Raw genomic sequence first — 26,097 nt, forward strand, 5'->3', positions numbered from 1 at the left:
AACAGTATGATGGACACTCTTCCTAGAAGGTGCCTTACTGGGAATCTATGGCTGCTTTTTGTTCTGGGGTTGGGTATTCTGTAAACTGGAGACTGTCTACTCGTTAGTTTGAAATACGATGATAGTGCATGTGAGATAGCTGTAGTAACTCAGATATTCCTTCCAAAAGTGGGGAAATGGCCAGTGGTGGGGATGCATGCTGGTAAAATACACTGAAGAGATGAGGGCAGAAAGATGAGTCTGAGGCCAGCTTGGGTAACTAACGGGGAAAGTTTTGGGGTTTGGTTGGTTGGTTTTTTGGTTTGGTTGATTTTTTTGTTTTTATTTAAAGGAATTGCTTTAAGTAGTGATAAAAGTCCTGATTGAATATATCTAAAACACTTGTGGTAAAGACTACAGGTTATATTAAATTAATTAACAAGTTAATGGTCTGATTGTCAGTATATGTGAGGAAAGATGAACTGGTTGAAATAACCATAGAATGATTTATGTTTAGATGTAGTATTTCTCTCCTCCGGGTCCAAGGCAATTGACCTAAACAAGATTAGCTGGCTTGCTAGTGAATTATACTTACCTAACTGAAAATTCATGACAGCTTAAGAATTCAGGGGCGTTCAACAAATTAAAGTTTATTAAATATAGAAAACTAAACATTTTCCAGTAGACATCATTTACTTTCTTGCAGTATACCAGAATAATGACGTTCACTTAGAAGAAGAAACGGAGCTTTTCAAGGCTGGATTTACAAAACATCAGAGGAAGTACTGCAGGCAACAGTGTTTAGGATAGTCTTACTTTAGTATGAATGAAATACCTAAGAATTGGCTAGGACTTAGCAATACTTTTTACTGTATGTATACCTTCCAGTAACTAAAACTTACACAAAGTTCCAACAGTGGTAATTGTGAGATACAGCCCTTTAAAAAATGGTGGGATTATGCTTAAATCGAGAGACAGTTAAGATTTTCCTCATCTAAACTCTGTCTAGTAAGGCACACTGTGTTGGACGACTGCTTCGTATAGGAACCCAGTTCCATCTCTGCATACTTTGATAGCCCTGCTTAGCTTGAGAGGATGTTATACTGCATTATGTTTATGGAAGAGTTAAACTGCCCAGGTGTGAACAGTTCCACTTGTGACTGAGCAGACCCCACTCATTGTGTGAAGACTACTTAATATTCTGAAAGCCACAGTGTAGCTGTAGCTGGCTCTTCGGGGAACTTAATCATGACTTTAAGGGTGAAGATGGCCTCTTGGGCAGGTCCCATCCTTTGAGTTGTCAAAATCAGGTGTGGTCCACTCTTGTCCAGCACTCCCAGTGCTCTGAAGGCTGATAGAGGATCACAGGTTGGAGGATAGCTTGGGCTATGTAGTGAGACTTTATCTTGTGGGGAAAGGAGGAACAAAAAACCACACACAACCCAATCTAAGCCCTTGCACAACCTAGGGGACTGGGGGAAGGAAGTTGGCATTTTAAACAAGTGTCTCTTTCCGTCTCTCCTTGTCTTCCTTCTCTGAGTTTGCTGTGTAGCCCAGGCTACCTCAGACTCCCACGTGCTGGGATTATAGGTTTGCACGTCCATATTCAGCTAAGTGGCTTTTTCAAGTTTAACAAACCTGCTTTAAAGTTTCTGAAATGGTTGACTAGTAAAAGATTTTAAATGTAGCAATGGAAAGCAATGGTGCATCATCTGGTCCAGTCGTTTGAAGTCCACTGTGTGTAGGAAGAATACATCCGTCATTCAGCTTTGGTGACAGACTTCCGGTAGTGAAGTACTGTTGCAGTTACCCATATATTTAAAGCCAACATGATCACAAAACGTATAAGAACTGAAATAAATTAAAAGAAAGTTTCAACATTAAAAAAACTGAACATTAGCCGGGCGTGGTGGCGCACGCCATTAATCCCAGCACTTGGGAGGCAGAGGCAGGCGGATTTCTAAGTTTGAGGCCAGCCTGGTCTACAGAGTGAGTTCCAGGACAGCCAGGGCTATACAGAGAAACCCTGTCTGGAAACTCCTTCCCCCACCCCACCCCCCAAAAAAAACCTGGACATTATACTGCTTTAATTAGAAACCTATGTAAAGTTTCACCCTGACTCCAGACAAAACAGTTGAGATTGTGAGAGCCTTGGTTCCAGACAGTCTAGGAAAAGGACTTTCCTGCAGAAATGCCCACCTGGGTACTCAGCCATGCATCCTGAGTGTTTCATTGAAGTAATACAGCCCTGGCTGAGAAGTTCAACTAAGTTTGCTTATGTCTCAAGTACACGGCTGTCTCAAAGTGCTGTGTTCTATGAAGACCTTTTTAGTAAAGTGGTGGACCCTGCTTATGGATCCATGAGGAAGGCTGAGGGAGGAGGACTGCCTGAGGCCCGAGTGAAAAGCCAACCTGGGCAACACATCTCATGAGAAATGAGCCCAGAGTCAGTACATGTTATATAATGAAGTAGCCACTTAAAAATGTGACTGAGAGGGCTGGAGAGATGGCTCACTGGGTAAGAGCACTGACTGCTCTTCTGAAGGTCCTGAGTTCAAATCCCAGCAACCACATGGTGGCTCACAACCATCCATAATAAGATCTGATACCCTCTTCTGGTGTATCTGAAGACAGCTACAGTGTACTTAGATATAATAATAAATAAATCTTTTTAAAAAAATGTGACTGAGAGACCATGAGAACAGTGGCCTGCCCTTTAAGACATGAAGGCTGTGTTTGTTTTATGACAGGTCTCACTGACTCTAATTCTGTAGCTGAGGATAGCTTTAAACTCCTCATTCTCCTGCGTCTGCATCCTAAATGCTGGGATTACAATTTTAGACATGTTGAATATTGAAGCCAGAGCTCCCTACATGCAAGGCAAGCCATTTTACCAAATGAGCTACATACATATGGCATAGTAGCACTGTGTGTGTGTGTGTGTGTGTGTGTGTGTGTGTGTGTGTGTGTGTGTGTGTTTGTAGGGGTGAGTGGGTGGTGGTGTCCTATGTAGCCTTGGCTGGCTTGGAACTTTTTATGTAACCAGGTATACCCTGAATTCAAAGAAATAAGCCTGCCTCTGCCTCCCCAGTGTTGGGACTACAGGCATGCACCATCACTCCCAGCTGGCCACACTGTTTTTAAAAGCTAGTGCCTCAGGAACAGTGGTGACAGATAAGAACCAGCCTACAGTGAGAGCATTCCTGGTCTTTTAAATACAGACTTTATATGTGCAGGTTCTTTGCTGTTCAATTATGTCCCACAGGACAAGGCCTGTCTCCTTTTCTATCCTGTCATTAAAGTCAGAGCTGACAACAGTATGGGACTTCACTTTCCTAAAGCTCGCTTTCTCAATGAAAGGTCTGGTGCTGAGGACATTTGCCACTTACTGGATAGGTTTCTGTTTTGTCACTTTCCAAAGATGTTGGGTGAAGAGCTGAGAACAGCTTAAGGAATTAATCAATCTCTTTCAGTTAGCCAGAGTATTTTCTTAGCTTTGTTGCATGCATGTGCTCAGTGCCCTAAAACACAGTTGGAGGTGTCTCACTTCTTGTCTCTCTGGCTCCTGCCAGCCGCACTTCCCTCCTCTCCTTAGTCTGCTTCCTGCTTCGTGAGCTTCCCTGCTCCCTGTGCCCTGAACTACTTGCTATGGCCAGCCCTGGCCATATTGGGTGTTACTCCTCTGATCAAATCCTTATTTAGCTTTTAAGACCTTGCCCCCTCTGGAGATTCTACTCTTAGCTCCCTCCGAGTACACCGGGCTCCTTCAGCTACCCGACCCGCTGGTCTCTATCTCGTGTCTCTCATTTTTGTTTTGGAAACTGTTTCTCCTAGGCTGGCCTGGCTCTGTGGTCTCAGCTGCTTAAGTGTATGGAACTACAAGTGCATGCTCCCACACCTATGCCTATTCTGAAAACCCATTTCACAGCATAATTCAGCAGTTAATTGTGGGACTCTTGTTCAATTTCCTTGTTGAAGTAGAAACTTCAGGATGAGTGTTGACTCCATTGGATATGTTCCTCCCCAAGGACTGCAAGAAGTAGGTAGATGCTTAATAGAGACAGCCACCACTGTTGTAGACTAAATGTATGTGATTTTGTCTTTTGAATCTGTAGCCCAATTCAGTCAAATGGATCTGTTAATAAGCCTTATGATGGATTCCATGTGGAGACCCAAGTTTTGCCAAAAATATGGAAATAGGAAGTCAGAGGTTTTTACTTACTTGTCAAGTCATTGGTGGTCATTAAAGTTGTTATTATTCTTGCTGTAAAAGAAAATTCATAGCAATAAATAACTTGATTCCCATACATTTTAATATTTCTATTTAGCTCATGCCTTTCCATTTTACTATAACGATATATACTAACTTCTTGAATGGCATTGATGGGACCCTTATTAATACTGTATTGTGTAACCATCTAATGATAAGCCATGCACCCTGACCCAGTTATGTAGAAGCTGCTCACAAAAGCAGAAGTGATTTGTAACAGTAGCTCAGCACTGCCAGGGAGAGTTCCAGTCTCTCCATATGCCCACCCTAAGAAAAGGAGGAAAAAAAACCAAAAACCTTAAAATGCCTCATTTGCATATTGAGCTTCCAGCTCTTTAGCTGAAGAAATAAGGATTCCACTAATTTAAACGTGTGTGTGTGTGTGTGTGTGTGTGTGTGTGTGTGTGTGTGTACACATGTGCTTGCACACATCTTATGAAGATATAGGTAGATAGGCTGGAGGGATGGCTCAGCAGTTAGTTAAAAGCCCTGAATGCTTTTCCAGAGGACCTGGGTTCAATACCCAGCAACCATGTGGGGGTATATAACCCTAGTCCCAGAGGCTCTGACTCCCTCTTCCAGCCTGTGAGGGCACCAGCTATACATATGGTGCATATACATAAATTTAGGCAAAACACCAATATAAAAAATTTAAAATGTTTTAAAAACAATGTTTTGAGACATGGCCTGACTGTACCACTGGCTGGCCTTGAACTTGCAGAGACCCAGCTGCCTCTGCTTCCTGAGCACTGTGACTAAGGTACCATGCTTGGCAAAAAAATCTTTACGCATTTAATAAAACTCCGCCTCATTTTTCACAGGTGAGAAAACCAAGGCTTGAGAAAACAAGATCTTCCGCCTATCCAGTGTTCTGTGGGGTTTGTTGTTGTTTAGTTCCTTTCTCCATTAACAGCCCTCTATAGTGAACAGGCCCCTGGGTAACAGTTGAAGCCAGTACTCAGTCAGCTGCAGTCTGCATTACACCCTCTTGTACACAAAGGTGCCCTTAGCAGGTTCTGTTGAATAGTTAATTACAAAAATATTAGTATGACAAAGACCTCAGGCAATCAGTTAATACCAGGAAGATCCTGATATTGATGAAACCCAGTTCCGAGAGAGTGGTTATCTTACTTGCACAGGTGTAGGCAGAAAGGCCCCAGGTCAGTGCGCTCACAGCTCCTGAATCTTGTGCCTTCCACAAATACTGGAGCTGGGCAAACTTACTGGCTGCACTAATGACTGTGCATAAGTTCTATTGGGATAAAATGAGAGAGTCAGGAACCTAAAAAGATAAATGACTACATACCAGTGCTTTGCCTATTTTTTATTTATTTAATTTTTTTTTTAAATGTTGGATTCTCTGGCGAGGAGACTCAACTCACGGGAACCATTTTCTTCCCACCATGTGATCCTGGGGATTGAACTCAGGTTGTCAGGTTTGGCAATAAGCACCTTTAACCACGGAGTCATCAGCTTAGATACAGTGCTTTCTAAGCCAGATTTTCAAGTCTTGCCATCCCCAACTTGCTAAGGTTTGAAACCTCAATTTGGTGAAGAATGGCTCTCGGCTGCCTCTGTGGAAGGGGGTGAATTGGCCAGAGATAGTGGAAGAATCCCAGACCTGGCTGCAGACTTACCTGTTCCCTACTCTCCCATCCTGGGATGGCACTTAACTGACCAACTTCCAAACTAACACCAAAAGTTTGGTGTCTTATTTCCCATCCTGAGTGCCAGTCTCCTGTGACCTCTCAGAAAAGAAAGCCTTGCAAATTGACTATCAACCCACCAGGCCCCATCTCCACAGCAGCTTCTAGGCTTAGACAGGCCAGAGGGAGGCCACTGTAGTCACACCCAGGCTGAGCAGGGTGGAATGAGCAACATTCAAGAATTCAGGGAAGTGAGGAGGCAGAACATATTAGGAAGGACCACAGAAAGTGATGTGTTTGGCAATCAGGCAAGAGAACCAAGTGAATAGAAGAGATCCTAGTCTATAGTGAACTTTTGAGGATGGCGCATACCAAGTGAGGTGGGACTGGCTTTCCCAGGGCCCTTGACAGGCTCTGGAGGACAGTGCCTGCTCTGCTTCCTGTTGAGACAGTAGCACCTATATAGATGGCCTCCATAGGTCCTTGAGGGTGGAGATGGAGCTATACAGGGAAGAACCATGGAGCAAGGAGTGCCAGAGTGATTGGGGGCAGAGGAGGGGGCAGTGCTATTGCCAAACCTGAACAGACAAAAGTGACAGTGGGAGCTGGGCAGGTGGCTTGAAGAAATGCTGACTCCAACCAGGGAAGCCTGTGGGAAAACAGCTCTTGAGAAATTGGGGTGCTGAATAAAGCAAAAGAAGAGGGCCAGGCCAAATCAGTGTGGTAGGTAGGAGCCAGAGAGAGAGAAAGAGAGAGAGAGAGACCAAGCAGGTTACAACATGGCCATGTCTGAATGGACAAGCTGCTTTTGAGTGTTTACTTGTCATGACACAGCCAGCTTCGAGATCAAGGGGTAATATGGGACTGGGCCACAAGAGAATCCTGGTAGTGCCAACACACGCTCCCTGAAAGCATCGTGTTTTCTCGAACAGTCCAGTGCAGGCAAGGGACTGGGAAGCAGAGATGTGAATCTGCTGCATGTGGTCATTGCAAAGCACCAGTCCCCAATTCTGCCAGGGCACAGGTGCACAGTAATGCTTGTTGAGGAACTAAAGGAGAAGTCAGAGTGGAGGAAAGGGGAAAGTTAATTTTTTAAATATGAAGCTGCCAGGGATGGCAAGATGGCTCCGAGGGGGGGAGGGGGGATTGCTGTGGGGCCTGACAATCTAATTTTAGTCCCTGAAACCCACAAGGTGGAAGGAGATAACTGACTACTGCAAATGACCGTATGCGTCTCCATATCGGCATCATTAGAAAAGTTGCACTGTAAGCACCCCATTTTCTTACTTGCCAAGGTCACCTGATAATGGCATTAATGAAACCAGGCCGGTTGGAGGGGCCACAGCAAAACTTGAGGGAAATTGTGACTATTTTATTGAGAGCAATCAGACTTTTTTTTTTTGTTTTTTTTTTTTGTTTGTTTGGTTTTTTTGTTTTGTTTTTTTCGAGACAGGGTTTCTCTGTATAGCCCTGGATGTCCTGGAACTCACTTTGTAGACCAGGCTGGCCTCGAACTCAGAAATCCGCCTGCCTCTGCCTCCCGAGTGCTGGGATTAAAGGCGTGCGCCACCACGCCCGGCCGGCACAGACTTTTTATACCTTTATCAGAAACAATATATTGTAATTGACATAATCAGTAGTTGTAGTTGCCAAGATATAATGACATTTGCAAATTATATAGGAAAAACAAGATTGATGAGATTAATGTTCAAGACCAATCGTCCTCTCAAGTCTCTATGCTTCCTTGACTACTAAGAGAACATACAGAGAATCAAATCGGCTTGAATGTTTTGCTGCCCGAGGGAGTGCAGTGGTCTCAGGAACTAGAAGGCTTATTGTGCCCCTGAAGCCATGGATTCTAACCTGAAAACCCTATGCTGCAAGCCAACTCCATGGTTCTCTACAGAGAACCATTGCTCTGAAGTGATGTGGGGCAGAGAGAAGGTATCTGCTTTTTCAGTCTGTTAGTGGCACCACTCACCATGGCCAAGTCGATGATCCATTTCTGCAGGCTGAGGATGAACCAAGAAGACACAAATCTGGTCAAATGCTAAGGGACCTAGCAGTGAGTCACTGGTAGGCCCACCCACCCCTCCCATCTTGTCCTGCACAGACCAAGCCAGACCACAGGGGGTGACACAGAAGGCAAGGTAGAATGGGGGGACTGTTCTGCTCGACAGTGTGTAGTTTGGGAAAGATGCAAGGTGAACATCTGCTCTGAGTTCAAAGAACAGAAGAAAATGATGGAAGAAAGCACACAGACCTGTGTTCACACACTGTAAATCTGGGTCTGGGAATATTCACAGGGCTAGAACTTTCAGCTGGTTTTTCTTTCCTTTTAATAAATCATGTCTGTTTTATATAATTGGTGTTTTGCCTACATGTGTGTTTGTGTGAGAGTGCTGGATCTCCTGGAAGTGGAGTTACAAACAGTTGTGAGCTGCCATGTGAGTGCTGGAAAGTGAACCGGGGTCGTTTGGAAGAGCAGCCGGTGCTCTTAACCACAGAGTCTCTCCAGCCTCCCCTGGCTGCTGGTTTTCTGACCATGGAAAGACATCTCTAAGGCATTGTCAAAAGTAAGCACTTAGAAAAAAAGGTCCAGCCTTGCAAAGGAGAGGTGTTCTGCAAAACGGGAATGCTGTGTGTGAGCTTTTTACCGAATCCTCACCCCTTTCTCACTAACTCTGTTGTGAAAGCACACTAGTTGGGGTGAGCAGTGGTAGGTAAGGAGGAACCACTTCCCATCTGGCCTGTGCAGGAACTCAGTGACTTAATGAAACAGAGGGACCCAACTGGAGCAAAAGGACAAAGCCATGAGGGTTGGAGGCCCATGGCCTGAGTAGCAGTGACTGGGAAAAACAAGTCACTTCCCACTACTTTGCCTTGGGTTTCCTCCCTTGCCTTGTCCACCTCTCACATGCTGTCAGCATACAGAAGAAAGGCAAAGGTGGCTGAAAACAATGGTCACATTAAGTAGGTGAAGAGATTGGGTCTATGCCAGGAGGCAGCAATGGCCAGCATCCAGCTGTTCTCAGTTTACTAAAGTATTCTCTATGCATAGTGCAGTGGCTCAAGCCTGTAATCCTAGCATTTAAGAAAGATGTGGAGTTTAAGGTCATCCTCAGCTACAGGGGGAGATGAAGGCAGCACCCCCTTGGAAATGATCTCAGAAGTGGACCACAGCGATGTTCTCCCTCTTCCTATGGAGGGAGGGGACTCTTAGCCAGGGGTCTAACAGCAATTGGAGACAGCTTCTGGTCAAGATTTGCCCAACCCCTTGGGCTTGTCGCTGTTAAACGGGTGTGTGGCCATATCATAGAGGCAGCAGGATTAACTGACTGCCACTATCATGCAAACATTTTCTTGGCCTTTTAAAGAGTATGAAATTCAAGAAAAGTGAACTAAATCTAACATGAAATCTCACCCTTTACATAGAAGATTCCACTGAGTGGCACAGTCTGATGGCTGGCCATTCTGTACTGTAAGCCTCCAAACCAACACAGACACCCAGATGACAAGACTCAGCCTCTAAGTTACAGTTTTGCATAGGTGTGTGGTTAGTGGAACCCATCTGGCCAGTGCTTATCCACTGAGACACCCGCCAGGTGCATCCTGCATGGGACTTGGTGCCAGGCACACATGGTATTAATCCCCTGGGGACATGCTCTCAGAAGGAAGGAGTGCCCAAGATAAGCACAGATGGAGCGTGTTGCTCTTAGCAGGGTAACTGCACAGTTCTCAGGTTCAGCAGGGACACAGCAAATCTATACCCCACTGGGTCTTGGAGGGCAGTGGAGCATCCTGTTATGGGGATACCTCTGGCAGCAACTGTACTAACCTAAGGTATATGTCAAGACTAGAATTTGTGATTCTCCATGCTGAGGACAAAATCCAGAGCCTCTGTATGCCACAACTGAGCCTCCTTCCTTAGCCCCTCCATCTCTATCTCCAGCTCATATGCAGGAAGGATACATGGCCATGTAGGGTAAGGCTTGCTTCACGTTCCCATTGAAATGAAAGACGAAGAGCAGGAGGACAATGTCTGAAACAAGAGGCTCTGTGAGATGGGCAGGGCAGCAGGTGAGAAGGCTGGGGACTAGAGGGCCAGTTACCTTGTGCGATGAGAATTGGGTATTCCAGATAGGTGAGCAGTGGGTTCCCATAGTAATGCTGATAACGAAGGAAGACCAGGAACCTGCAGACAGATGCATATATTCACAGCCCACCCTGTGCCTGACCTCCCCAGACTCCAGACACTGGCACATTTACCCAACACTAGCCTATGTGGTCTTCATCATATGTGTGATTGACCTGAGGATAGACCTTCAGGAATATTGCCAGAGCCCCATATGTTGTATCCAATAGTCCTTGAAGGTCAACCTTCAGGGTTACCTACACTGCCTTCCACATCACACCATCACTTGGGAAAACTAAGGTCCAAAAGCCAAGGCCATGTGAGGACACAAGGGTTAGAGTCTCACCACGAGATGTTGCCCTAGTTCTGGTTATGCTTTTAGGGGGACCCCTGTGCCCTGGGGATGGTACATAAGTACCTCTCTGTTTTTAAGGTTTCTCTAAAGCAATTGTCAGCCAGGCATGGAGTCTCTGGTGTCATTAAAGTAGGCTCTGGCCAAGATCCAATTCCCTCAAGTCATGATTTTAGAGTTTGAGCTTGAAATCAAAGGAGGGCCTATGCCCCCAAGGTATTGCCCCTGGTGTACGCAAGCTGGTTTGACAGTGGTGTCCTTTAGTGTCTTCCTGATGCCTCAGAGACCATCTGGCTGGTGAGGGGCAGGCAGTCAGGCAAGCAAGGCCCAGAAGGGAAGCAGAATTGTAGTGACCACCCTAGTCATGGAGGGAGAAGAAAGGGGAAGGGAGCTAAAGAGGGGAGGGAGGAGTCAGAATGTAGACGGACAGGATCCAGGTAGATTGCCCCTCCTATTCCTATTGTTCCTGCCTCTGGATTAAACAACTTTACCAATCAAGCTGCTTGAGGATTAAAGAAGGAGTGCCTGTAGGGGCCCCAGAAGGACCTTCAGAAAGTTCTCAGGAACTAGGAACCATTGTAGTCTGGCGGAAGTAGGGATAAATAACTAGTAGATTTCAATGGAGGATCATATTCGTGCCTTCTGGCCACAGAACTGGTCTTAACCCTTCTAAGCCCACCTACTGCCTCTAAGGGAGAAAGGGAGACCTTTGGGAGTTCCAGAAAGAGCCTGCTATCTACACCACGACCGACTGCAAGACCCTTCCAGATCCCCGGGGAACATTCCATGGCCAGAGCGGTTTTCTACTGGGGTCAGCTGTTGGATTTGAGACCATCTCTGGTTGAGTTTACGAATTTAAAGCCAGGCAGCGAAGAGTTAGCTACAAGCAGAATAGGAGACGTTGGGTTGGCACTCTGTAGGCATCCCTGAGCTTTCTATTCAGTCCTGTACCCTGAAGCCTCAGCTTCAGATGCCCATGAAGAATTTAGCAAACCAGAGGTCAAATAGCTCTCCTGACTTCACACCCGCATCCTCTGCCACAGCCAGACTGTCACTTTTGGACCCTCCAGTCTGTCTGTTGCCTTATCTCTCACCCTGACAGTCTTCTCCCTTCTCTGAAATGCACGTACTCTTGTCCTGTGCAGCCTTAAGGGCCAGAGACCCTTCAGAGCCCCGCCTACCATCAAGCGTCCCTGGAAAGGTACACCTTGAAGCACCTCACCCCTTCCCCAACTCTATAGATGGGCGCGCCCCACTGAATGGACACAGGACCAATGGGTGACCGTGGGGTGAGGCTGGTGTCAAACCGAGAGGGCTCAGCCTGGTGCAAGATCACAGGACTTAGGGGTGTGTTTTCCGTTTGCTTTTCCCAACCAAAGTTTTACAACTTTGCCCCTTACTCTACTACATAGCCAAGGCTATTGAGAACTTGGCTCCTGCAGCAGTCACAGGCCATCCCTACCCGTTGGACCGCAGCCCAATTTTCAAACGTCTACTCAAGTTCCCCCTCTTCGCTGAATCTGTAAAGTGGGCATGCTCAGGCAAATCGTGGAATTTGGGAAGAAGCAGGGGAGGTGAGTGGGAGCGCCCCGGGTAAGCACCTCCTAGCCCCGAGCCCCCGAGTTAACCCTTGGTTTCCCGGACTCCCAATTCCTCGCAGGCCCCCCGGGACCTTACCCCGCCAGCTCCAAAAGTAAACTAGGGAGGCTGATGCCCCGCGCGCTGCGCGCCGCCAGCTGCGCGTAAATCTGCGGCAGCTTGAGTGCGGCGCAGACGCCCAGCGTGCTCCAGTTGCAGAACCATAGCAGTCCGGCCTCCATTCTGCAATCTCGGGCGTGCCGGGCCAGGGGGTTTCGGGATCTTATAGGTGAGAACCGGAGGCTCAAAGTCCAAAGAGTCCTTCCGCCTTACCGCCGGCCCGGTCCCGCCCTGGCCACGCCCCGAGCTGCTGTGCAGCAAGTGCGCCCCGCCCGGAGTCTGTTCCACTCAAGATGCTCCCTACCCCTTTAGTTTGTTCCGCGCCCGGTCGCCCCGCCCAGAGTCTGCTCCGCTCCTAGCGCACCCAGCTCGGAGTCGATTTGGCTCGGGATACTCCCTGCCCGGTGTCTGCTGTTCTGCCCTGCCCTGTGTGCGCACTGCCTGGAGTCTGCTCCGCTCCGGGTCCTTCCAGACCCCAGGGCTGTGGTTCTGCCCTGCCCTGTCAGGCACTGCCAACTGCTGATTCACTTTCCGGGTTCCACCCAAGGGTGCCCCTCCTCGCAGAGTGGAAACGCCCGAACAGATTAGCCTTCTCCGGGGTTAGGTGGGCCCAGGGCCTACCCCATCCCCCCACCCCATCCCACCCCAGGACATTCTGTTGAGATTTTCCACTTTCTACAAGTTAATCTTTTTTTCTTTAGAAATTAAAACTTTTAAAGCCCTTGGTCCAATCTCGTCAGCATCCTTCTAGTCTTACAGGCCTGGAAAAGCCTGAGGACTTGGCGAGTCCTCGGAAACCCAGCCCACGTTACTAGCCTTCTGCCTGTGGGGAGGCTAATCTCAGTGAGTTTTGCCCAGCGGCTCATTTTCCATTTTCCTGTTTTCTCATGCAAACTGGCCTTGAACTAACTCTCTCTCTCTCTCTCCTCCCCCCCCCCCCGTGTGTGTGTGTGTGTGTGTGTGTGTGTGTGTGTGTGTGTGTGTGTGGCCTAAGCCAGCCTTCAACCTAGTATCCTCCTGCTTCTGCTTTCCAAGTGCTAAGATTTCTAGTGTGTGCCACTGCACCAGGCCATTGTGGTTTGAGACAGGATCACGCGATCCATGTTGGCTTTTTCCCACCTTCTTTTGGCAAATGCTGGGATTACAAGCTTGTTCCATCGTACTCTCTGAGAGCCCACTCTTTCCAACCTTCCCTCCTCTTTTTATTTTTATTAGGTTTTGTTGTTGTTGGCATGTGTTCGAGTCTGTGAGTGAGTGCTTGTGTAAACCAATGAACAACCTCAAGTGTCATTCCTCCAGACTGTGTACCCCCCCCCCCGGCCACTTTCCCTTTTAAAGGTGGATTCTGGGGATCTAATTCAGGTCCTCAAAAGAGTTAGTAGATGACTATTGATAGGGGATGTTGCTGCTGTTTCCCCTCGGTTGGATCCATGCTCTCTCTCATATGAGGGCAACTGTGATCGCTGGCTGGAGAGCTCAGGGCCCATAGCATGCCCTTGGAAGGTGAGTGTAGTGGGAGTGTCATGAGGTCCCTCTCCTGTAGTGCTTATAAACTGTAAACAGTAGCTTTGGGGGAGGGAGTGGGAGGCTGACAACCTGACTGCAGTTACTGATGCAGTTTTCTTTCCTGAGTCATCACCCATGCTGGGTGGTGCGGTGCCTGTATCACTTACAGTCCAGTTAACAATCCCAATGGATGCATTGTTGACCAAAGCTGCACATGATGGGATTGATTCTTTGGGCTGTTGGAGCCCTACCTGGGGAGAGTTGGCACCTCTGTATATCTCCGCAGGAGAAACAACAACGGGGAGGAAACCTGGACACCCTTTAGGCACGAGACTGGAACGGGGGGGGGGGGTCATTTTCCCTACCTCTGGAGATCAGTAGGTTATGAGGCAGAACACTAATTCTGTGCTGTAAACCAGCACACCTGCCTCCAGTCTTCATCAAGCGCACACACACACTTGAGCCATATTTTAGCTATGTTGCTCATCAGTAGACAATTCTGCTCCTAAGAAAAGTAGACAAGAATGGGGATCCCAGCCAGCCAGTTCTGCCGAGTTACTCCATATTGTGTAAGCAAGCAGCTTTGTCCTGTGACTCCATCTTACAAAGTTGCAATTGTTCCATTTTGAGGGTAAATGCTAACATAAAAGGATCTCACATCCCATGTACTCAAACAATCCCCTAAACCTGTAGGCTAGCCAATAGCTGATAGTTCTATTTACATATGGCTTACCTGTCCATACTTATTGCTGCACATAAGCTACTGGCCAGTGGGCTGTGCCCAGCACCGATCCTGGGAACAAAGGTGTTTGTTCCACACCAGGACTTCTTAAACTCGTTCCACTCACAGCCCATCTCAACTGAGAAAGTTCTATGCGACGCTGGATATAGAGCCATGAACACCATGTGATCGGGTGTAGCTTGCAGAGCCAGCCTGGACACCTGTCCTGTGTCTTTTCCATCTCTGTCTCTTGCTGAAGGATGCATTCCCAGATGCTTTTGTTCCCTTACTTCCCAGAGGCTCCCCACGCTCCCCTCACCACACTGGCTGCTTGTCTGCCACGTGGCTACTTAACTAAACAAAGGACATGGTTTCCTTTTCCAAGATTTATAGTTTGCCTGCCCTGTTTTTCTCAAACTCAAAAAAAAAAAAAAATCCTTGAACTTAAAAAAAATGTGTACAAATAGAACACTTGCAGATAAAAAAATTAAATACTTTTTTAAAAAAAAAATAATTCTTTGGTTTACACTTAAGTTTACAATTTATTACAACAATAAAAGCAGATATGCATACCGAGATGGTGGTGTCATTTTTACATAATAAATTAAATCTTGGCTGAGTATATGATAGGACAGAAAATAGTACATTTTCAACATTTTTCAGAGTTGACTGAAATTTTTATTTTATTTTTATGTGGTTGCTTTCCTGCATATAAGTTTGGGCACCTCATACATGCCTGGTGCCCACAGAGGCCAGGAGAGGACACTGGACTCACTGGAACTGGGGTTATAATCATGAGCCACTCTGTGGGTGCCGGGAACGAAGCCCTAGTCCTCCGGAAGACCTACCAGGACTCTTCACCCTGAGCCGTCTCTCCAGTCCCCTGACATTTTGATTTTATAATCCTCAATACACAGAATTCCCTTTTATATAAATAAGTAATATAAAATGACACAGCACATTTAAGGACATTTAAAATTGTTGGGAGCTTTTCTAATTGCAACCCAAATTCATTTTTAAAAAATGAAACTTGAAGGACTGGAGAGATGGCTCAGGGGTTAAGAGCACTGACTGCTCTTCCAGAGGTCCTGAGTTCAAATCCCAGCAACCACATGATGGCTCACAACCATCTGTAATGGGATCTGATGCCCTCTTCTGGTGTGTCTGAAGACAGCTACCGTGTACTCATATAAAAAAAAGAATAAAGAACATTAAGTCAAGTAGAGCAGCAATTGTGTGTGTGTGTGCGCACATGTGTATGTATGTGTGCACATGTGTGCATGTATGTGCTTGTGTATAGTGCTTCAGGCAGCATCTCTTGAGGTTGTGTGGTGTAAAAGCCTGCTAAGTACAAAACATGCACACTGTGTGTTCAGAGCCACAGCTGCAGTGAAGTCACATGGTAAAACCCTGAGCTGCACTGGCAGACAACCTGGGGTAGTTCTGTGTTGATTTTGAATGAATCTTCAGTTATCATGTGTCCAGAACACTTACTTTCGCAGACCCCATATGTAGTTAGATGAGCCCGCTCAGCTGAAGAAGGGTTGTGTAAACAGCCACAGTGTGATTGCCCCCCTCCCTATGACATGGATGCAGCACGTTGTCCATCTGTCACCTGACACTTATATCGCATTCTCTACAGTCCCTTTGGCAAAGTTTGGGACTGTAGCCTTTAACCTGGGTCACTGCCTTGGCTCCTTTGTCATTCATGAAGTGACAAGGATGTGTCTCTGTCCTTTCCTGGTGGCTCTCAGGTCACGATCCTTTATTATCTGTCTGGTGGGAGGGCTCCTGGGTACACGGTTGATGTCTCCAGAGTGACACTTTGGAAGGTACATTGTGTCAGCCACCCCTCTACTGATGGGGTTTTCCATGAATCTCTAACTAGAGGTTTCTGTGGTCTTTATTAATCCATACCTAAATTAGCTGTGACTATGTTAGATGGGGATTTTCTGCTCTTTATTCTATAGTCCACAAGAGTTTGGTATCAAAAAAATGTAATTATTACTTGTGTGTACGTGTGTTTGTGTGTGCACATTAGTCAAAGGTGTAGAGGTGTAGAGCCAAGCTAGGCCTAGCTTCCTACTTTCTTTCTGTTTGGTATCCACATTGTCCTAAGTGTGGTGGGTAGACACCTCTCAGATGTGGGGGTGTGGGAAAGAGGGGAGAGAACCCGCGTCCTGCCAGAGTTCAGGTGCTCTGGGCAGCGGACTCGGAGGACTGCTGCATGCTTTCCACGAGGCCCCGGGTGGGTGTCTGGCTATGTGAAGCCACTGACCTCAGCTTGGTGGGTGGTGGACAAGGGACAATCTTAGTTAGGCACCAGGTTCCCAGCCTCTGGCATCCCACGCTAAATACCGTGGAGAAGCTGAGAACAAATGGGGGCCCCAGGTGGCTCAGTCAGCTCTGGGGTCGAAAGGAGGAGAGGGCAGGGGAGAGGGCGCTTGATGGTTCCCACAGGGGTGAGAGTCCTTGGTCTGGTTTGTGGCTGGAGTGGCAGGAAGACCTTCCGGCAGGAGGTTAGATTCAGCTCATTAGGAAAAAGCCTATCCCATCATTCAAGCATGGCGGGCCTTGATGATCAGAGACAGTCTATGGTTTTAGAGCTTTATTGTAGAAAGGCAGGGGAAAAAGAGAAGATAGAAAGAGAGAGGGTGGCCATGTCCACGTGGAGAGAGGGGGGAAAGGAAAGAGAGGAGTGCTAGAGAGTAAGAAAGGTGAGAGCTTGGGCTGGAGAGATGGTTCAGTGGGTAAGAGCACCGACTGCTCTTCCAAAGGTACTGAGTTCAAATCCCAGCAACCACATGGTGGCTCACAACCACCCATAATGAGATCTGATACCCTCTTCTGGTGCGTTTGAAGACAGCTACAGTGAACTTATACTAATTAATAAATCTAAGAAAGAAAGAAAGAAAGAAAGAAAGAAAGAAAGAAAGAAAGAAAGAAAGAAAGAAAGGTGAGAGCTTAAAGAGAACAAGGAGGGGCCAAGCAGCTCCTTTTATAGTGGGCTGGGCTATCTTGCTGTTGCCAGGTAACTGTGGGGAGGAGCATACCTGGCTATAGTCAGGTAACTTGTGGAGGTGGAGTCTAGCCAGAATCCCAGAAGCTTGAGACATTGTCTGCCTGACTGATAGTCACAGAATTATGAAGTTGGGAGCTCTGTGGTTTCATACACCTGGTTCTGGGAACATGGCTCACTTTTCTGTCCCTTGTAGAGTTCTCTACTGGGTCTCTACTGAAGCCTCATTCAACCAAAACAGGCTGCCTATCACTGTCCCACACTCAGGCTGGCTCATGTGTCCCTCCTACACTGCCTCATCATTTCTAGTACAGGAAGAGGCCTAAAGGCCACTCAGTGCCTTTATCACTGGAGTAGATGGGCAGCTTCTGTCATAGAGCAGAGGGAGGCAGGGACTCTCAAAAAAGCAGTGGTTAGAACTGAAGGGAGATCCTCTGCCATGGCCCTTCCTGCCTAATCCGTTCTTGTCCCCTGGTGCCACCCAGCCTGTGGGCTCTGCGCTGCCCTGTTTGACTGTCCTGGACGATGCTCCCTAGACTTTTCCAGTGATGATGTGGAGGTTTGGTGCCACCGGCTCGTCTAGATTTCCTTGTTCTGGATCCAGAGAAAGAAGACAGTGGTGGCTGGACCCTCCGTCTCCATCCCCTCAGCCTGTGGATGTGACAGTGGAGGTCAGAAGCAGGCACTTTCTTGGAGAGTCTGAAGATGAGGCAGAGGTAGAGGGTGTGTGGGGCTGGCTGTGGCCTCCAGAGTAAAGCAGACACTGTATGCCGTAGTCTCCTGCAGGCTCTCTCGGTTCAGCTGGCCCTGGCACTCTCTGGTGCTGAGCAGCCTGGGCCTGTTGGCCAGCCCAGCCGGGAACCTGTTGGTCCAAGAAACTGGGAGACACATAGACAAGATATTCCGGTGTGCTGTTGCAGCCAAGGCCTGTGCAAGGGAAAGGAGGTGGAGAGTTGCGCTGTATGGTCCCTGCTATCAATGTGCTCTGCAGAAGAGCAGCCCCTGTGATGTCCTTGAGATCTGTCTCTTCCCCTCCCCTGTCCATCCTCTAACTATGGAGACAGAGGCCTGGAGGGGTATTACTGCCTTGACCACACATCACAGAGAATTGACCAGGCTAGTCAAAATGTTTGATGTGGCTTCTAGACTTTGTGGATAGTGACAAAAATATCTATGAAGGTGATCTGGGCTGAAATGCTACAACATCTTAAGTGGCTGTGCTTCTAGGCTTGGGAGCCAGTGCAGGGGCCCTGGACCCATGCCTGAAGGAGCCAAGGTCATACGGTGGCAGTATCACATGGCCATCAAGTGCCTGCCTTGGGTTGGATAGGTACAGAGGTAACTGTTAGGGGCTCAGCACAGGTGTAACATGATTATCTGGCATGAGCATACTTTGCATTACTCTACCTAGCACACCCCCTGCCTCCCAAACAGCTATTTCTATTCAAGTGGAAGTCTAGGAGCAAGAAAGATAAGTCAAGACTGGGGCTGGAGAGATGGCTCAGCAGTTAAAAGCACTTGCAAAGGATCTAGGCTCCATCCCCAGCATGCACACGCACACAGTGGCTCACAGCCATCTCTAACTCTAGTTCCCGGGGATCCAGTGTTTTCTCTGGCCTCCAAGGACACCTTTGTGCACAGACATGTCCTAGGTACCCCAGTACCCACAGACAGACCAAGGTAGAAGCTGTAGGCAACCTCATGGTTATGCGGTCAGACTGAACTCATTAAACATGCTCCCAAACTCAACTCTGCGCTCCCTTTCCAGAATCTCCGGGTCCTGAACTGGAAGAGCTGAAATTCCGTGGTCCTGGGAGGGACCTCATGCAGGATTCCAGTGTGGGACTGAGTGAAGAGCACGTGTGAAGGCTCCCTGGGCTTCGTCCACTCCATACCCACCTGCTGTGGCCAGCCCCGAGACTACACTGGCTGCAGCTCATCATCTGGCTTCCTCTTCCGAGTGCCTTCCACAAAGAAGAAGTCCATGTGGCCGAGGGCTTTCCCCAGGGGCGTGTCCACCCTGCTGCCCACCTCCCGGTTGGTAGAGCAGGGGAAGGTATCTGAGAAGAAGGGCACACTGGCAGGCAGCTCCTGAGGCTCCTTCTTATTTCCCTGAGGGGAGGAGACAAACCAGGTCACACACCTCATGGGATGAAGAAGCAGCCGAGCGCTATGTTTAAGGTGTTCTTGGATTCTCATATCCCAATCTGGACCTGGAACCCAGGATGGGAGCGAGAAGGGATTGCGACAACATCCACTTCAGTCAGAGTGGAGGGTGGACAAGAGATATAGACTCAGGGCCATTGTCCTGAGATGTCTTCAGGGGACTTGGGCACACATTCCTACCCACAGCAGACTCCTTATAGGGGAGAAGTCGAAGCAGTAAATAAGTCACGAGTTGAGGTCTCACTCTGCAGCCCTGGCTGACCTGTGACTTGTTATTCAGAACAGACCTGCCTTAATGCTACAGTGATCTGCCTGCCTCTGCCTCCAAAGTGCCGGGATTAAAGGTGAGAATCACCACAACTGGCTCACTTGGCTTATTTTTATTAAGACGAGCAGAGCTGGAGAGATAGCTCAGCCACTAAGGGGTAAGGCTCACACTTCCAAATGCTAATTCAGTTCTTAGCATCCATATTATGAAAAACTGTCTCTTCAGCTTGCCCCTTCTCTCCTACAACTGTATATACAAGCACATCCACACAGAAATGCACAATATACATACCCCCCGCCCCCCCAAAAAAAAGAGAAAAAAAGAAAAGAAAAACAGATCTTTAGTTGGTTAGTTGGTTGCTTTTTTTGAGACGGGGTTTCTCTGCATAGCCCTGGCTATCCGGAATTCTCTACATACACCAGGCTGGTCTCAACCTCAGATCCATTTATGTCTATCCTCCAAGTGCTGGGATTAAAGGCATGAGCTACTACCCCCCAGTGAAAATACATCTTTAATAAAATTAACAAATACTGGGTACTTTTGTCCTAAATGTTCCTTATAAATACTTTCTTTTCCACTAGACCCCTAGTTACTTAAAACAACACTTCTATTCTGCCAGAGCCCAGAGTAGGTCCTCAAAAAAATTAGTTAAATGAAGAAAGAATGGCTGTCCACACTGAAAGCAGTTTTCTGGGGGTGGGGGTGCTGTCTTACCAGAGGGTCATAGTCTTTCAGGAAACCCCAATTCTCAGCCCTGGAAAGGAAAGCATGGGATTGTGAGGGGTTTTGTTGGTTTGTTTTTAATGCCCACGTATATGTCTGTGCGAGGGTGTCAGATCCCCTAGGACTAGAAATACTGACAGCTGTGAACTGTTATGTGGGTGCTGGGAATTGAACCCAGGTCCTTTGGAAGGGCAGTCCGTGAGCCATCTTTCCAGATCAATTGTATCTTGTTTGTTTGTTTTATGGAATATCCTGAAAATTGACTTCCACTATGCCTTTAAATCTTTATATTACCATGGTGGAATTAAAATGCTCTGAAACCACAATAAATGTCAAGTGCCCACGCTTTACTTACGGAGTGGCACAGAGTGACCGGCTACTTTTTCTCTCTTGTTTTTGTCATTTCCACACATTCTTCTTACTACAGGTGTGTTTAGCACTTCAAGTTTACGTGCTCCTTATTTGTTCCTTTGTTTTAGTCCAGGTTAGCTCAGGACTCAAGATGTAGCCGATGATGACCTTGGCCAGCACCACCTCCTCCCCCTCCTCCCCCTTCCTCCTCCCCCTCCTCCCCCTTCCTTCTCCCCCTTCCTCCTCCTCCTCCTCCCCTTTCCTTCTCCCCCTTCCTCCTCCTCCTCCTCCTCCCCTTTCCATCCTTCTCCTCCCTCTCCCCTCCTCCTTCTTCTTCCTCTTCCTCTTCCTCTCCTCCTCCTCCTCCTCTTCCTCCTCCTCTTTTTAAACTTGAGATGAGGTATTACTGTGGTCCTGCTGGCCTGGAACTTTCTATGTAGACCAGGTTGCCTCTGCCTCTGCTGCTGAGTGCTGGGATTAAAGGTGCACACTGCTAAACCAGGCAGCCTTGACCTTTGAGCTCTCCTGCCTCTACCTTCCCAGTGCTGGGATTATGGCCTTGGGTCATCAACATTTGTGATGGTTAGAATGGGAATAGTTCCTATATGTTTATCTATGTGAACCGTTCCTAGTCCCAGTTGGTGGGCCTGTTTGGGAAGGATTAGGAGGTGTGGCCTTGTTGGAGGAGGTGTATCACTGGGTTGGCTTTGAGGCTTCAGAAGCCCATGCCATTCCCAGTTGGCTCTCACTGCCTTGTGCTTATGGATAAAGATGTGAGCTCTCAGCTACTTCTCCAGCAACTTGCCTGACTGTCTGCTGCCATGTTTTCCACCATGATGATCATAGATTCTATCCCTCTGGAACCACGAGCCCCAAATTAAATACTTTTTTATAAGCTGCCTTAGTATGATGTTTTATCATAGGAATAGAAAAGAAACTAAAACGCCATGTTAGGGCTCAGCTTTACATATTACAAATTTTTAAAGAATGCACATGTGTCTGTATGTGCACTGCATACTGTGTGTGCAGTACCTGTGGTGACCAAAAGAGGGTGCTAGATTCCTTAAACCTGGTGTTGTGGGCAGTCATGAGCCGCTAGATGTGGGTTCAAGCAACTGAACCTGGGTCTTCTGTAAGAACAAGTGATCTTAACCGTTGAGGCATCACTCTAGTACCAAGTTTACATATTTTAATGAAGTCTTTTGGGGGCAATAGTGCTCCCCCACAAAGGCCATGTTAGGAGGAGAGTGAATGCCCTGCATCTCTCCTGTGTCCTCACACCACAACCAACACAGGGGGTGGATTCTGCCAGATATCCCAGGGACACCCCAGCTACCTGGAAGCAATTCTAAAGCAATAGGGAGCACCCTCTAATCCCATTTCTATCTCGCTAGTGACAGTGTCTGATTGACAGCTTGACAACTCCACTCCAATACTATCACCAGTTGCTAGCCTAGGGTTGTGTTTCTAACCATCTAATTAGATGGACGGAGGCACCAAAACAACCAGTGAGCATCAGCAGGGTTGGGGAGAACTTGGAGTCCTTGTACACTGTTAATGGAAATGCAAAGTAGGGCAGCCATTGTGAAAAACAGCAGGAGAGTCCCTCCCAACAAAACTAGAACAGGTTTCTGATTCCACTTCTGAAAATTTTATCTGAAAAATGGGAAGCCAGGTCTCAAAGGGAAATCTGCTCTCCTCTGTTTGCTGTGACACTAACAACAGCCAACATGTGAAAATGATGAGAGTTGAAATAGAGAAGAAAATGTTTTATATATATATATATATATATATATATATATATATATATAATTTTCATGGAATAGAATATTACTCTGCCCTGAAGAAGAAAATTCTGACATGTGCTTATGTTTATGTGAATGAGCTCCTTGATGGAGTGACTGCTGCCACCTTGAGTCTGACCGCCAGACTAAAGGAGGGGCGAAAAGAAACTAAAAATGCAGCCACCGGCGTGTGCATTTGGAAAGCCTTCATCTAGACTTTTCAAAGTTTTGAGTGGTTGCTCAGTAGCCATCTTCCTTCCCATTGGGCTTCAGCCACTCCACAGTCTTTGGTTTTGTCTTACTAACTTCAAACTCACACTGGGCGTACAGCTCTGAGTCATCATACTTGCCTAGTCTACCTACTTCTCTTGGGGTCCGGGAAGCGAGGCCCCCTTGGAACTCTGGGCAAACCTACCGGGCTTCCCCTGGTATCCTTCACTGAATGAAACCAGAAAGGAGGCTCCCCACCCCCACCTCCAGACCCAGGCCAGAGTCCCGCCCCAGACAGTGCCATGGCTTCCAGCTGCCAGCTTCCTCCCAGAAGAGGAGGGACAGAGAGATTGTTGTGTGGCCGGAGATGGGACCAGAGCCCTGTCTATACCTATATTCCCAGCTATCTGTTGGGAATGAGGCCCTAGCTGCTTCAGTCACAGTCTGGGCCTAGGCTGGCCTCTCTCACACCCTACTTCCACGTTCTCCCCCTCTGATCTTTCCATATATTCTGAACTCTTTCCTCTGCACTTTCTCAGACCCCCAAGGAGGATGGAGATGTGAGAGATTCGGGGAGAAGGGTAGCGGGGGCAGGACACTCACCAACGCCGCTGGCCTCGTGCTTCGGCTTCCACAAGCTCCCTCCACAGCTGGTCCTGTTGCACACCCAGGGCTGGGGTCCCCTGGCAACCACCGGCGAGAGCCCTGCTTGCAGCAGGGCCATCCCCCAGGGCCGCGGAAATTGAGGCAAGCTGCCTGGTAGGGGGCGGTTGGTACCCAGCTGATGTGGTTCCTGGTAGCCCACGATGTTGGCTGCCCATGGGGGACTGGAGAATCAGGAGAGGGAGAGAAAAGAGAAAGACTGGTTGAGACTCTCTGTCTTAATCCAGGACAACCTGCACAAGGTGCTCCCGCATCGTCCCTCACCGGATTTCGAGCTCAGAGAGAGTGACTGATGGGGGACAAAAACTCTCCAGGCTCGGGCAGCATCTGCGCCCAGCTGTATTTTGCAACCCTGCTTGTGTTGACTGTCGCCCAGGGAACAGGAGACTCCCAAGTGCGCATGCGGAAGGGGCGGACCCACTGTGCGCCCTCCGAAGACTTCTGAGCCACTCGGTGGGGTGCAGATCGTAGGTGCTTTGCCCAGCTCTTCCCCTGGGCGGGAGAACGGGACAGTGTCTGCTGGGTCTCCGAAAGCTGTGAGTGCTCGGTGTTCCGCAGAGCTGGTGAACTGGAGCAAGACCCTGTGCTGCCCCCTGGTGGAAAACTCAGGGTCCCAGACGAAGGGACGAGAGACCAGGGGCAGGAAGAGAAGACATCTTAGGGTTTCTAATCGCTGTGATGGAATATCATGACCAAAGCAAGTAGGGAAGGAAATGGATTATTTGGCGTCCACTTTCATATCGTATTCTATCGCTGAAGGAAGTAAGGGCAGGGACTCAAACAGGGCTAAAACCTGTAGATAGCAACTGATGCAGAAGCCATGGAGGGGTACTGGCTTGCTCCCCATGGCTTACTCAGCCTGCTATCTTTTTAAAAAGATTTATTTATTTAGTTTATGTATATGAGTGCTCTATCTGCATGTATACCTGCATGCCAGAAGAGGGCATCAGACCATATTATAGATGGTTGTGAGCCACCATGTAGTTGCTGGGAATTGAACTCAGGACCTCTGGAAGAGCACCCAGTGAGCTGAGCTATCTGTGCGACTGAGCCACTCTCCAGCCCTCAGCCTTTTATGTTTTAGAACCCAGGACTTCCTGCCCAGGGATCACACCATACATAATGGCCTGGGCCCTCCCCATCAATCACTAATTAAGAAAATGCCTTACTAGCCCCACCCTTTCACTGGCGGTAGCACTCAGGCGAGCTGGCCCTGCATCTCAACTGGGCAGCATAGTCGTCCTAATAGTGAAGGCAGGGATGATCCAGCCCTAAGGGTAAGAGGGCAGGAGAACTAGCCCAGGCCCTTGAAGGCTGCAGCCCTAGGGAGAATGGGCCACAAGCCTTGGCTGGGCAGCACAGTGGAGCTGGCTCTGGAGGAGTGGGAGCACATGGGCCTGCCCAGAGGGCACCAGGGCAGGAGAGCAGAGCCTGCCTCCTGCCCATGTCAGCACTGGGTGGTCTAGCTGGAGCAGTGCTGGAGAGCTCTCCCTGGAGGTGCAAAGAAGGGAGAGCTGACAGTGCTAACCACCTCAGTTACCACCTGGGCCCAGACCCAGGGCTCTGAATTGGCCCACTCCAAAATCTTTATCATTTGCAGATGGTTGGGACACATGAAAGGGCCAGTCCTGCTGTTCCAAAGCTGCAGGATCTCCATGACACAGAGCAACAGTATGATAACCAGGAGGGGGTCCCAATGAGGATTCAATACTGATGTGTCACAGGAGCCAGAGATCTCCAATCAGAGCAATGACTCATTGCGATGAACATCTGCAAGTGAAGATGTGTGGACAGAGGGATACACTGTGGGACACACGGTGCCACACTGCAGCTTCTATGATGAGATGCTTTCTATGCCTTTCTGTGTGTGTGTGTGTGTGTGTTTGTGTGTGTGTGTGTTTGTGTGTGTGTGTGTGTTTGTGTGTGTGTTTGTGTGTGTGTGTGTTTGTGTGTGTGTGTGTTTGTGTGTGTGTTTGTGTGTGTGTGTTTGTGTGTGTGTGTGTGTGTTTGTCTGTGTGTGTGTTTGTGTGTGTGTGTGTGTTTGTGTGTGTGTGTGTTTGTGTGTGTGTGTGTGTTTGTGTGTGTGTGTGTTTGTGTGTGTGTGTGTTTGTGTGTGTTTGTGTGTTTGTGTGTGTGTGTGTTTGTGTGTGTGTGTGTGTGTGTGTTTGTGTGTGTGTGTGTGTTTGTGTGTGTGTGTGTGTTTGTGTGTGTGTGTGTGTTTGTGTGTGTGTTTGTGTGTGTGTGTGTTTGTGTGTGTGTGTGTTTGTGTGTGTGTTTGTGTGTGTGTGTTTGTGTGTGTGTGTGTTTGTCTGTGTGTGTGTTTGTGTGTGTGTGTGTGTGTTTGTGTGTGTGTGTGTTTGTGTGTGTGTGTGTGTTTGTGTGTGTGTGTGTTTGTGTGTGTGTGTGTTTGTGTGTGTTTGTGTGTGTGTGTGTGTTTGTGTGTGTGTGTGTTTGTGTGTGTGTGTGTGTGTGTGTTTGTGTGTGTGTGTGTGTTTGTGTGTGTGTGTGTGTTTGTGTGTGTGTGTGTTTGTGTGTGTGTGTGTGTTTATTTGGGGGGGGGAGGTTGCAAGGGCAAAGGGTGGGGAGATGAGTGGGACTGGGGTGCA

The 26,097-nt window shown here is 48.0% G+C and overlaps 2 protein-coding genes across 4 annotated transcripts; both read right to left on the minus strand.

The window, feature by feature from the left end:
• Positions 1-613: 613 nt before the first annotated feature.
• Slc66a3 (solute carrier family 66 member 3) lies at positions 614-12,390 on the minus strand. The gene is made up of 7 exons (XM_021179514.2): positions 12,060-12,390; positions 10,008-10,090; positions 9,868-9,937; positions 7,877-7,934; positions 5,381-5,501; positions 4,202-4,243; positions 614-1,830 (listed from the first exon to the last, which is right to left on the minus strand). Exons 1-7 carry the CDS (start codon positions 12,200-12,202, stop codon positions 1,739-1,741), a joined length of 609 nt encoding a protein of 202 aa, XP_021035173.1. The 5' UTR covers positions 12,203-12,390; the 3' UTR covers positions 614-1,738.
• Positions 12,391-16,336: 3,946 nt separating this feature from the next.
• Positions 16,337-23,864, minus strand: Cimip5 (ciliary microtubule inner protein 5). 3 transcript variants are annotated; one of them, XM_085830121.1, is made up of 5 exons: positions 23,756-23,864; positions 23,432-23,655; positions 20,475-20,514; positions 19,226-19,438; positions 17,986-18,204 (listed from the first exon to the last, which is right to left on the minus strand). In XM_085830121.1, the coding sequence occupies exons 2-4, from the start codon at positions 23,647-23,649 to the stop codon at positions 19,247-19,249; spliced, it is 450 nt and encodes a 149-aa protein (XP_085686247.1). In that variant the 5' UTR covers positions 23,650-23,655; positions 23,756-23,864; the 3' UTR covers positions 17,986-18,204; positions 19,226-19,246. The 3 variants fall into 3 exon arrangements, with proteins under 3 accessions (XP_085686246.1, XP_085686247.1, XP_021034204.1); XM_021178545.2 differs by having other exon boundaries at positions 17,998-18,253; XM_085830120.1 differs by lacking the exon at positions 20,475-20,514 and having other exon boundaries at positions 16,337-18,204.
• Between the last annotated feature and the right edge of the window lie 2,233 nt (positions 23,865-26,097).

The sequence above is a fragment of the Mus caroli genome, unplaced genomic scaffold, assembly GCF_978045245.1.
Source record: "Mus caroli unplaced genomic scaffold, Mus_caroli_1 scaffold_14, whole genome shotgun sequence".
Classification (NCBI taxonomy): Eukaryota; Metazoa; Chordata; class Mammalia; order Rodentia; family Muridae; genus Mus; species Mus caroli.

Excerpts from the sequence above, each read along its gene's own strand:
- Slc66a3 (XM_021179514.2), bottom strand. The coding sequence starts at position 12,202 with ATGGAGGCCGGACTGCTATGGTTCTGCAACTGGAGCACGCTGGGCGTC. Across the intron at positions 7,935-9,867 it reads GCCTTACCCTACATGGCCAT|ATTTGTGTCTTCTTGGTTCA; the intron begins GTATCCTTCCTG and ends GCATTTGACCAG. Across the intron at positions 1,831-4,201 it reads GACCACCAATGACTTGACAA|TTCTTATACGTTTTGTGATC; the intron begins GTAAGTAAAAAC and ends AATTTATTTCAG.
- Cimip5 (XM_085830120.1), bottom strand. The coding sequence starts at position 23,649 with ATGGGCAGCCAACATCGTGGGCTACCAGGAACCACATCAGCTGGGTAC. Across the intron at positions 19,439-23,431 it reads GCACGAGGCCAGCGGCGTTG|GGAAATAAGAAGGAGCCTCA; the intron begins GTGAGTGTCCTG and ends TCCTCCCCTCAG. Across the intron at positions 18,205-19,225 it reads CTCGGGGCTGGCCACAGCAG|TTTCTTGGACCAACAGGTTC; the intron begins GTGGGTATGGAG and ends TGTGTCTCCCAG.